This window comes from Ahaetulla prasina, chromosome 1 (assembly GCF_028640845.1).
Source record: "Ahaetulla prasina isolate Xishuangbanna chromosome 1, ASM2864084v1, whole genome shotgun sequence".
Taxonomy (NCBI): Eukaryota; Metazoa; Chordata; class Lepidosauria; order Squamata; family Colubridae; genus Ahaetulla; species Ahaetulla prasina.
In genome coordinates this window covers 337489690-337502356 of record NC_080539.1, presented here as the reverse complement: position 1 = coordinate 337502356, position 12667 = coordinate 337489690, and the positions used below count along the sequence as shown (strand labels likewise).

The 12667-nt window shown below is 40.0% G+C and overlaps 1 protein-coding gene across 1 annotated transcript in view; it reads left to right on the top strand.

The window, feature by feature from the left end:
* Positions 1-784: 784 nt before the first annotated feature.
* The window catches only part of BEGAIN (brain enriched guanylate kinase associated), a 192905-nt gene continuing 181022 nt past the window's right edge, over positions 785-12667 (top strand). Inside the window, exons 1-2 of the mRNA XM_058162712.1 lie at positions 785-902; positions 1808-1836. Coding sequence (XP_058018695.1) covers positions 816-902; positions 1808-1836 — 116 coding nt within the window. The 5' untranslated portion in view covers positions 785-815. The remainder of the gene's footprint in view (positions 903-1807; positions 1837-12667) is intronic.

Here is a 12667-nt window from a genome sequence, read left to right as displayed (position 1 = left end):
ACTAGAACTGCCAAGGCAACAATGGTTTGGAGGGGGTGGACAGGACGATATCAATATAGTATAGAAACTGTGAAGTAAATGGATCATAGGGAAATAGGAATGATTTGGGGATCTGTTCTCACTGGGGAAAAAAAACAGCAAAATGTTACCATATGGAAGTTCATTTCCGACTTTAATTCGTCTTAGCTTTTTAAGTATTCTAAGCACTTTCTGTTGCACAGACTATATAAAACCAGAGCACCTCAAAAAGTAAGGGAACTTTTTACTTTTTTGGAACGAAGCTTGGGGGGTGGGGGTGGGGGTGGGGGAGGCAAGACACTTTTGGAAAATGTGCGATGACAAGCTTGCTTTGTGATGTTACCCTCTAACCCACAAAATCGGGGACAAAAGGTCCTGGATTTCATCGTACTAAGAAGCCGGCGACGGAAAGAGGCAGGTGGATAAAGGGACACTTCACCTCGCTGCAACACCAGAGCCTCGCTTTAGCCATGGCTTCACCGGGAAGCAACGGGTTAATGGCGAGGCTTCCCGATGTCCCGGTTCCGTACACCGCCACAACCCGGCGCCTTCCCGGCGTCCCGGACTACATCTCCCATCATCCCCGGCCGAGCGTGGCCTGCGCCGGTCGGGGCTGTTGGGAGTCTGGTCCAGCACACCTGGAAAGCGGCAGGTTGGGAGCAGGCTGCGGGAGCCGGCGGCTGCCGGGTGCGAAAAACATGAAGCGAAAGGGTTGCGTGTGCCTCGCGCTCTCTCTCCTCCCCGGCTCTGCGGGGAACGGGCGGAACCGGTGGGTGAAGAGAGGCTTCCTCCTGGCCATGTCCGTGGGCTGCAAGCCGGAGAAGAGGAAGAAGAAGGAGAGGGGGAGGCTCAGGCTAACGGCTCGCCCTGAAACTTTCCCCGAGGTGTGTGATCCGAGCCCGGGCGGGGAGGCGGCTGGTGCAGCGCGGTGCCGCTGCTGCAAGAGGAAAGAAAAGCGGTAGAGAAGGAAAAGAAGAGAGGCAGAGAGAGAGAGAGAAGCGGGGGGAGCGTGTGGCAAGAGATGCAGAGAGCTGTTAATTTTAAAAGGCTCTGAATTACGGGGGCGGACGGCTGGGTGGGGGGGGGCACTTGGAGGAGAAGGAGGGGTGGGGAAGAACCTCTGATCATTGAAACTCTCCGCCCGACTTTCAAGGCTTAAGCGCCGCACTCCCATCTGTCGAGATCTTTGGAAACGTGACGAGGGAAAAAACACGCGCGGCCGCGCCCGCGCGCGGCCGCCCGCCCGCCGAGCCCGTGCCAAACATCTCCGGTTTCCAAGCGAAGCTTAAACCGTTGGATGGTTCCAGCCGGCAGCCTCAAATCGCTCTACCGCGTCCCTCCCTCCGTCCGTCCTTCCCTTTCTCCTCCTCCCGCTGCTGCCGCTGCTCTGCCCCTGCGATTTCAAGTTTCTCTCTCCTGGCATCCGAGCGGCACAGTAACCTGTTACTGGCAGCCCGTTTTCCCTCTCTTCCTGCCTCTTCTCGGCGCTCCACATTGAGTCATCCCATGCTTGCTCAGGCCTCCTGGGTGCCCAGCGTCTTTTCTGCAGCCTGCTGCGTTCTGCTGGAGTTTCAGGCTCTCAGCCCCTGTGTGTGTGTGTCCGTGTGTCCGTGTGTGTGTTCGTTCATGTTAATGCTCACCCCGAGACCTAGCCTCCGTTCGCAGTGGGCTTGGGAGTCACTGGCCGGCAGCAACTCCTTGGGGTAGATAGCCTGAGCTATGCATTAATCTGCCCCGGGAAAGCTGCACTCCCTTGCCATTCACTTGCTCCTTGTTTGATTTCTTATAGGCCTCTGCGGCAGAGATGGAGAAAATAAGGTAAGCCAAATATCTCTCTCCCCCCCCCCATGCGCTCACACACACACATTTCTTTCTTTTAAGGCAAACAGTCTTGGGTGTATGAGAGAGCCCTTCTTCTTTCAGTAAGCATTGGTGCTTTCTGTCATGGGCTGCACCTCCTGCTTTGGTGTACCCGAGGAGCAAATGGCATGCAGGGAATGAGTGAGGTGCTACCTCATTTGTTTTTTTTGTTTTTTTATTGAATGTATTTCTGCAAACATGATAATTGTGAAAGGAGCATCTCTGCAGGCTGAAATGTTTCTGTTCCAAGTGGTGAGGAACACTTGCTTAAACAAATGCAGTAGCCGCTGCCACCACTTCTCAGTTTGACTGCAAGAGCCTGCTTTCCCCCCTGTTCAGTGAGAAAAGCCAGATCAATAATGCCCAGGAAAGGGATGGGCCGTGGGGGTGGGGTGGAGGGAGTAGGGGGTGGGGTGAAGCTATTACATTCATTCATCTTTTTAAAAAATCTTTGCATCAAATCATCTAATTGCTAATGTTCATTTCTGTGTAAATGTGGCAGCACTAATATTTGATTTTATGTTTCATGTTTCTTGAGTGATGGCAATCCCTCTTTTAAAAAAAAAAAATATGTTGCTTTCTCTGTGTTCAAAATGCTGTCTGCCTGTGGAAGTTTCTTGTGGATGTTACTCCCTCCTTTAAGTCAAGGAGGAGATGACAATTGGAAGAGGACACATTTTCCAGTTCATGTCTTGACCGCTAAGTCTGCTTTAGAAATTTCTTGTATGTCTTGCAATAACTAATTCACCTTAGATAAAGGCCATAACACCTTGTTAAATTGTTGTCAGCTCTAGCAAAGTGTTTTAAATATATATAAGCAATCCAGTCTATGCTTATTGAAGAAGAAGCCCCACTGAACACTACCAGATTTATATTGGAGTAAACTAGTTTCATGATGTGAGCAGCAAAGTGGAATTTTGAACCTAAAAATAATTTATTTTGTTTAAATAATTAACATTGAGGGTTATTTTCTAGGACTCTGGTTTATTAGCTTTATTCCTTCCAATTTTTAGCATTGTAGGCAGCATATCCAACGGTTTTGGATTTCTCAGTATTAAAAGGGTTTCCATTAAGTTGGCAAATCTTCTAAATAAAAGACAACCAAAATCAACTAAGAGCTGAGTTCTTGAAGACAGGTGAATGATTCTGTTTCTGAGAATTTAACTTGAAAAAACAAGGTCTGGTTTATTTTTAATGGGATTGTGGGAAAACGCCATCACTGGAACATTCAAAGTGTTTTAGAGTAGTTGTATGTGAAGTTCATTCATTATTCTGTTGAGTCATAGGAATTGAAGATTGGAATTTCTCAGGATGATGGAAAATGTCTTGGTGAATATTCATTAGAGGACTTTGAAGGAATATTGCAGTATGATTTGTCAGGATGTCCCTAAATGTTAATTACTTATACCAAGAACAACTTTGTCAATATTTTTGAGTTAATTATTGTAGATGGTCCACCATTGAATTATGAAAAAGGAAAGGATTTGAAAAGAATGAGTTAAATGATGTTTTTCAAGGCAAAGAGAATAGTAGGTCAATGCAAAGGATTAAAATCATAATTCCTGAGCTAGAAATGTTTCTGCCTTGAATAGATTCTTGTTTCCATTGTCATAGTCATGATTTTTGTAGGGATTTTGTTAAAAAAGCAGTTTATAAAAATATAAATCACAGGAAGGCCTAGATCTCCAGTACTTGTACGTTTTTTCATATCCCAGTAATTTATGATGGGAACACAAATATGCTCTTTTGGCGTATAGAATGGAGTGAAAAGAAAATAGGCTTTAACGGTATGCTAACACTATGAGGGAGCTTTGCTTGATGCAAGTCAGATTGAAGAAGAGATGAAACGACATCCCTTAGAGTTTGCTGTCCTTAATTAATCTTCTGGAACACTTTTCTTTGGGGCGGGGGTCAACTCTGTTATTCCACAGAGAAGATGGATCTTCACATAGGTGTAACTGACAAAAAACACAGATCCCTTTTCTTTTTTTATATCCTGTGTTGATGTAATTTTGCTGTAGTTATTATGAAAAGTGAAAATCAACGTACTACATACCCTTAAAATCCTGCAGTTGGTTTTTTTTGGGGGGGTGTTATCTTAATTGCATGTAAATTCTGCTGGGAATTGTTCCTCTCAAACACGAGCTGGCAGTCTGCTTCTGGATATACAAAGACATTCACCTTACCCTTTGCTTTCCAGCTAACTTTTCAAATCCCTGCTGAGAATACTTTGCCTTTGGCCCTGCCTCGCCAAATAGAGGGGGCATGGACACATCCTAGGCTTATGATGGTGTTTGGGTTAGCATTTTGTTTGTTTTAGCAATGAGCTTCCATTTACAATGCCTTAGCACTTTCTCATTTCCAGCTAGGTTGTCAGCAAAAGTGTGCTAATACTAAAATGAGAAGAAGTGCTATTGTTTAAATTCATACATGTGGGTTTTCTGTCGTTGGAGGACATCGCACAAAGATGAAAGATGCCTGTATGGAGCATTTAAAAGAAAATGCTTCAGTAGGAATCATGGAGGCATCCTTCGCCTTCTTGTTTTTCCTCTCGTTTTCCATCTACCTGTGGCCTTTGTTGAAAACCATCAAAAAAGTAAGGTTATAGCTATGTATGTTTTTCTCTCATGCAAGAGTGATTTCCTTCCCTAGGATAACAAGAAAAGCTGTCATCTTATCTTATCTTATCTTATCTTAGCTTATCTTATCTTATCTTTCTATCTATCTACCTACCTACCTATCTGTCTAATTTTCTGTCAAAAAAGTAATTTGAGAAATCTGCTAGATGATTTCTCCAGAGGAAAGAGGTAATTCTCTAGCCATTTCTCAAAATCAGGACTTCTCCCTAGCAGTGACTGCAACACTCCTCCTGAAAAGCTCAATGCAAGGAGATCTCACCAGTATCTTCCCCTGGGATTTAATTGAAGTGGGAAGCCAGGCAGGTTGCAGCCCACTGGAGAGAGAATGGTCCAGTCAAGGCAGGATAGCTGCACACTTTCTTTTGGCTACCTTGTAATTATATCGGTGCAAGAATACCACATACCCGTTATGAAAAATAAATCTCAAATTTATCTTCTCTCAAAAGTCTAAAGCAAGTTCTTTTTCATCAAATTGAATGAGAATTGTAAAATGGGGCACGATATTTCTTTGCCTTGCACTAATTATATATTTAAACATTTAATAACAGGAGTCCAATCACAGCAGTGGCTTCCCCACCCCCAATGCCGGTTGATAAGGTTAATTATCAGCATAACTCCAAAAGGTTTTTGTAGAGATTCCTCTCTTTGGTCTGGAGCACGTCCTTCTGAATCATTAAAGCAGTTTATAAAAATATAAATCACAGGAAGGCCTAGATCTCCAGTACTTGTACGTTTTTTCATATCCCAGTAATTTATGATGGAAACACAAATATGCTCTTTTGGCGTATAGAATGGAGTGAAAAGAAAATAGGCTTTAACGGTATGCTAACACTATGAGGGAGCTTTGCTTGATGCAAGTCAGATTGAAGAAGAGATGAAACGACATCCCCTAGAGTTTGCTGTCCTTAATTAATCTTCTGGAACACTTTTCTTTGGGGCGGGGGTCAACTCTGTTATTCCACAAAGAAGATGGATCATCACATAGGTGTAACTGACAAAAAACACAGATCCCTTTTCTTTTTTTATATCCTGTGTTGATGTAATTTTGCTGTAGTTATTATGAAAAGTGAAAATCAACGTACTACATACCCTTAAAATCCTGCAGTTGGTTTTTTTTGGGGGGGTGTTATCTTAATTGCATGTAAATTCTGCTGGGAATTGTTCCTCTCAAACACGAGCTGGCAGTCTGCTTCTGGATATACAAAGACATTCACCTTACCCTTTGCTTTCCAGCTAACTTTTCAAATCCCTGCTGAGAATACTTTGCCTTTGGCCCTGCCTCGCCAAATAGAGGGGGCATGGACACATCCTAGGCTTATGATGGTGTTTGGGTTAGCATTTTGTTTGTTTTAGCAATGAGCTTCCATTTACAATGCCTTAGCACTTTCTCATTTCCAGCTAGGTTGTCAGCAAAAGTGTGCTAATACTAAAAATGAGAAGAAGTGCTATTGTTTAAATTCATACATGTGGGTTTTCTGTCGTTGGAGGACATCGCACAAAGATGAAAGATGCCTGTATGGAGCATTTAAAAGAAAATGCTTCAGTAGGAATCATGGAGGCATCCTTCGCCTTCTTGTTTTTCCTCTCGTTTTCCATCTACCTGTGGCCTTTGTTGAAAACCATCAAAAAAGTAAGGTTATAGCTATGTATGTTTTTCTCTCATGCAAGAGTGATTTCCTTCCCTAGGATAACAAGAAAAGCTGTCATCTTATCTTATCTTATCTTATCTTAGCTTATCTTATCTTATCTTTCTATCTATCTACCTACCTACCTATCTGTCTAATTTTCTGTCAAAAAAGTAATTTGAGAAATCTGCTAGATGATTTCTCCAGAGGAAAGAGGTAATTCTCTAGCCATTTCTCAAAATCAGGACTTCTCCCTAGCAGTGACTGCAACACTCCTCCTGAAAAGCTCAATGCAAGGAGATCTCACCAGTATCTTCCCCTGGGATTTAATTGAAGTGGGAAGCCAGGCAGGTTGCAGCCCACTGGAGAGAGAATGGTCCAGTCAAGGCAGGATAGCTGCACACTTTCTTTTGGCTACCTTGTAATTATATCGGTGCAAGAATACCACATACCCGTTATGAAAAATAAATCTCAAATTTATCTTCTCTCAAAAGTCTAAAGCAAGTTCTTTTTCATCAAATTGAATGAGAATTGTAAAATGGGGCACGATATTTCTTTGCCTTGCACTAATTATATATTTAAACATTTAATAACAGGAGTCCAATCACAGCAGTGGCTTCCCCACCCCCAATGCCGGTTGATAAGGTTAATTATCAGCATAACTCCAAAAGGTTTTTGTAGAGATTCCTCTCTTTGGTCTGGAGGGAGCACGTCCTTCTGAATCATTAAAGCAGTCTCACCTTTTAACAGCTGGTGAGGCTGCTTCGGAAGCTGTTCCTTGTCACTTGCACTTGTACATGGATGCATGGACACTTGATTTTTCCTCCCCACATGAGTGGAGACTAATGGGAACTTTTTCTGAAACACTTGCATGAGCCTAGAAAATCTACTTTAATGGTTAAGCAAACCAATCTCAGATAAATGCTAGGACATTCTGAAGCTCCTGTTTCAAAGGATTTGTGCAGCCCTGCCTTTAACTCTCTGAACTGCTTTTTTTTGTTCTGATTCAGTATCACAAACTGTTACTACTTTTAAAAAAAAAAAAATTAGTAAATTATTTAAATGTTTATCCCTACCTGATCGGTAATCATCCATTGAGCGTGAGGATTTCATGGTTTAGTCTTTAATAAGTCAAGGCAATTAAGAAAACAAGAGAGGGCAATGTAAATGACATTTTTTTCCCAAGGAGTAAATTACTTCAGAAGTAAACATTGTTTGCAACAGCATTCTCTTAGCACTCAAAAGTAATTCTTATTGAACTGAGTAAGATAGATAAATTTATGGGATTGCAAGCTGAGATAGTCAGGCTCCACTCTGCCGAAGAATCTGCACATCTCCGTAAAATGTCACGGAAGGTCTGATCCTTAGATTTCATGGGAACAGGAACAATCTTTGTGCCCAAATTCTGAGATCTTAGCTTAGTTCTGTATAACAAGCATTCTTAGCCAGAAGCAGTCCTTTATGTCTGTAATTTTGTTGTTGTTAGTTGCGAAGTCATTTCCAACCCATCACTATCCTATGGACAACGTTCCTCCAGGCCTTCCTGTCCTCTACCATCTTCTGGAATCCATTTAAGCTCATGCCTACTGCTTCAGTGACTCCATCTAGCCACCTCATTCTCTGTCGTCCCCTTCTTCTTTTGCCCTCAATCTTTCCCAGCATTAGGCTCTTCTCCAGTGAGCCCTTCCTTCTCATTAGATGGCCAAAGTATTTCAGTTTCATCTTCAGGATCTGGCCTTCTAAAGAGCAGTCAGGGTTGATCTCCTCTAAGACTGACCGGTTTGATCGCCTTGCAGTCCAAGGGATTTGCAGGAGTCTTCTCCAGCACCAGAGTTCAAAGGCCTCAAGTCTTTGGCACTCAGCCTTTCTTATTGTCCAAGTTTCGAGTCTGTAATATACTCATCTAAAACAAGCCCTGAAAAACAAACTTTTTAAGGGGTGGAGGAGGACATCCACAAAACAGTTATAGATCAAAACAGATTAGTATTGACAAAACAATGCCTGAATTAAGGTGCTTAGATTTCAGCTTTTTCATCCAGCTATGTTGCACTCCTGGATACAGGTAGTCCTTGACTTACAACAATTCATTTAGTGACCATTCAAAGTTACAATGGCACTGAAAAAAGTGGCATGACCCTTTTTTCCCACTTACGACTGTTGCAACATCCTCATGATTAAAGTTCAGAGACTTGGCAACATATTTATGATGGTTGCAGTGCCTCAGGGTCATGTGATCACCTTTTGTGACCTTCTGACAAGCAAAGTGAATGGAGAAGCCAGATTCACTGAACAACTGTGTTATTCACTTAACAACTGTGGGAAGAAAGGCCACAGAAAACCTTTGTGAGTAGAAGACCTCCAAGGTTTCTTCCTGTCCCATGATTCTATGGTACAATAGAGTAGACATGAATTTTTCTTTTTACACAAAACCAGTTTTGACCTATTAAAACGAATCAGTTTTAGTTAAATGTAGACATAGTTCAGACATTGTAATAAAGCCTGTGATTGGTTGGTTAGTTAGGGTTTTTTTCCTTACACAGTATGGGAATGCATTATTTGTAAAATGGCTTAGTATATTGTGGGAACACAGCCAATTTTGGTTTATTCAATAAATTATAATGTAATGTATATGTCAATGTAATCTTTAAGTAGCCCTATTGAAATTACTCTGACTTTAATTAATCATGTCTGATTTAAACTTCATTGATTTCAGTAGACCAGTTCTGAATTTGACCAAAAAAAACCTGAGTGAGGATTTCAGTTGATTATAAGAGAAAAAGTTAAAAAATAAATCACGGGGAAAAAGATTAACAGATTTATTCTTCTTTTTTTCTAACATAATAATTTCACATTCTTCATGTAATTCATTGGAATAATGCATAGTTTAGCAGTCTTTTTGGTACCAAGGATCTTATAAGTTGTCTGATAGAAGATTTGTGTTATTTGCATACCTCCACAACAATATTCACACACACACACACACACACACACACACACACACACACAGAGTATATGTCATTTCTCTTCCTCTTTCATTCTCTTTCCTCCCCGAGTCCAATTTTGCCATTAGGATTGGGAAACCAGATTACTTTGTTTTCTGATAAATAATAGGAAGCTACTAGTAATCTACTTCTTGTCAGTTGGCTCATAATGGTCATTCATTTTCAGCTCCAAAGGCCAAATATTAGATGTATGCAGCTTTAGGGTAAAAGTTGCCCATCTGTGTCATAGTATATTTCTTCTAACACACATAAATCCGAGGTGGTGATTCATGAGAGTCTTCTCCGCCATACATACAAAAATACTACCAAGACCAACTCATCCTTCAAGAAGCTCAAAGCAAAATGAGTGCTTTCTTCCCTATTGTGTCTGCACAAATGCCTGCATAAGTACAGTAGTTCAGGCTGAGGAAGACCCCAGGACAATCAAGGAACAGTGAGTGAGAAATGGAACTTATTTTTCAGATCTTAATCCTTTTAAGGTCCTTTTAATCATTTTCTTAAGAGAAATGTATTGCTTCTGTAGGCACAAGTGTACTGTAAACTGAGAGCTATGTTTCAGATACCCGGACCTATTTTAGAAGGGCAGTTAAATATATGAATAGGTGATCTAAATAAGTATATGAAAAGCTTAATTAGCTTTTTTTCTTTTTTAAAAGCTCATCTGTCCTCACTGTTAAAACGGAGTTTGTTCCCACTCATCCTTTGAAGGTCAAAAATATTTTTTAGCAGGCCACATATATTCTACTCTAATAACTTCATCATCTTGACCGATACTGGCTTAAATGACAGTTCAGAAAGAAGGTGGAAAAAAGAAGAAAAATTGGTGCACAGGTAGTCCTCAGTGTGACCACAATTGAGCCTAAAATTTCTGTTGCTAAATGAGACAATTGTTAAATGTGCTCTGTCCCCATTTTGTGACAGTTGTTAAGTGAATCACTGCAGTTGTTGAGTTAGTAACCTGGTTGTAAAGTGAATCTGACTTCCTTATTGATTTTGCTTGTCAGAAAGTCACAAAGTTTATTTTGATCATGTGATCTTGGGGATGCGGCAACTGTCATAAGTGTGAAAAATGCTCACAAGTCACTCTTCTCAGTGCCGTTGTAACTTCAAATGGTCATTAAACAAATGGTTGTACGTCAAGGACTACCTGTACTTTGGCAAATATATTGCATTAACCATTCTTAGTTTAAGCTACACTTTTGCTCCACGGAGGTCTCAAAATGTTTTAATAGGAATAGATGATAACTTCCTCCTAATTCAAGAGCTGAGATGGCCAACAGTTCCTCTGAAACCTGGGACCGTTTGTATGCAAATGGAGCAGAAGTTGCTTTAAGATTTTCAGAGAAAGAAGTTGGGTCTTCAGTCCCCTAGTTTATGCTGTTTCTTGTAATATTGCATTGCTCACCTTTCCCCTCATTAGTTATTTCCTCCTCTTCCACCAAACCAATATAAGAAGAAGGCAATGTACTTTTTCCATTTGGAAGAAAAAAGAGATGGAAAGGTAGGTTTTGAAAAAGAGTGAGAATGGAAACCAAAGATTGGGATGCCCAGATAACTTGTTCCTTCCATCTACTCCTTCTTTTGCTTCCTTTTGGGAGATTCATTAAAAAGCCAATTATGTTACTAGAGGTGACTTTTTAATATATGCACCATTTTTAGTAAAAGCCTAACAAGATTTTTACACTGATGTTTTTCTAGGAATAACAACTATTATGTTATTGTTTTTCTGTGGCAGCATTTCAATTGGCAAATCTGGTTAATGTGGATAGGAGACAAAAATGTCTTATTTAGCACAAAGAAAAAACATTTCTTAACTTTATCATCACAGACTCCTAAGCAATATCCTTTCAAAAAGAAGAATCTCAAAAGTTGAAGAATTGAGCCAGAACTTTGAACCTATAACAAAACACAGCATTTAAAAAATATTCAGAAAAGTTGTCCAAAACTCAAGCATCTAAGAAAACAATCCCTTTCAATCAGGACCCCTGTCAAAGTTAAGGAATATTCTTGAAGTTATAAGATGTTAGATGTTATGTTTAAATCAAAATTCTTTTCTCTCTCTCTGAGATAAGATCATCTCTTTTTGATTGCATAAGCAGGTGCTTTGTGTCTGCATAGAAATAGGTACAGAGCCGTGCAAGATTGAAGTGAGATCAAATAGACATTGCTGTGTGCTTTTTTATGGAAAAGAGGATTGTTTCAAATTAAGAGTCAGGTGGTAACATGTCTTCATATGATTAAAAACAACCGTCTGTCATCTAAAATAAAATTGAAATGTTTGTGTAAAAATAAGGATGACAGTACTTCATCAGAGGTTGACTACCATTTGATAGGCAATACATGCCTAATGTTTTATGCATTTCCTTTGAGAAGATTGGAAATGCATACTGCATAATGTACAAATAAATACAAAATATATGCCAACTATGTTGGGTCTGACAGGTGAACGTGAATCAGTGACACAGAATAAGTACTACTTCATTAGCAGATCTTTGCTATGTGGTCCACAGTCAGTGTATCAGAAAGTTCATATATTCTACAGAACCCAAAAAAAGTCTGTTATATTTCATTTAACTAAATTCATTTCGTACCTGGGAATACAAACTTCCTCTACAAAAGTGCAGAAGTTAAAGGTGTAGTTTAACTTTTAAATTTATTGCATTTTTCTTCCTTCCCAAATCTGCCATCTATCCTAAAGCTCCTTCTTAAAAGAAATACAATTAAGCCCTACTGTGAGATGAAAGTCACCATAGTAAAGAAACTTCGCTTTAAATTCATTGAAGTCTGAGTGAATTTTGCACCTGATAAATCTTTGTACCTGCAACTTAGCTATTGTTGCTTTCTTTTCTTTTGAAGTATTTATGTAATCGGATCATCTGAAGGCAAATCTGCCGTTTTGCATGTGGTTGAAAACTTCCTCTCTTTGATGCCATGCAAATGTTGTCCATTTTAAAAATGCATTATATGTCCATTCATAATGAACACAGAAAAAGAATTTTATTGCCATAAATAGAATAGAATAGAATAGAATAGAATAGAATAGAATAGAATAGAATAGAATAGAATAGAATTTTTTATTGGCCAAGTGTGATTGGACACAGAAGGAATTTGTCTTGGTGCATATAATCTCAGTGTACATAAAAGAAAAGATACCTTCAACACTTACAACACTTAATGATAGTCATAGGGTACAAATTTAACACTTAACGATACAACACAATGATAGTCATAGGCTACAAATAAGCAATCAGGAAACAATATCAGTATAAATCGTAAGGATACAAGCAACAAAGTTACAGTCGTAAGTGGAAGGAGATGGGTGATGGGAACGATGAAAAGAAGTAGGTACAGGTAGTTCTTGCTTAATGACCAGTTGCTTAGTAACCATTCAAAGTTATGACTGACCTCCCCAGAGCTACTTATAACCTGATCACACACAAACACGTACCATAGTCACATGATTCACATTATGGGTATTGGCAGTTTGGCTTCCATATACAGACATTTGCAGTGTCCTGCAGTC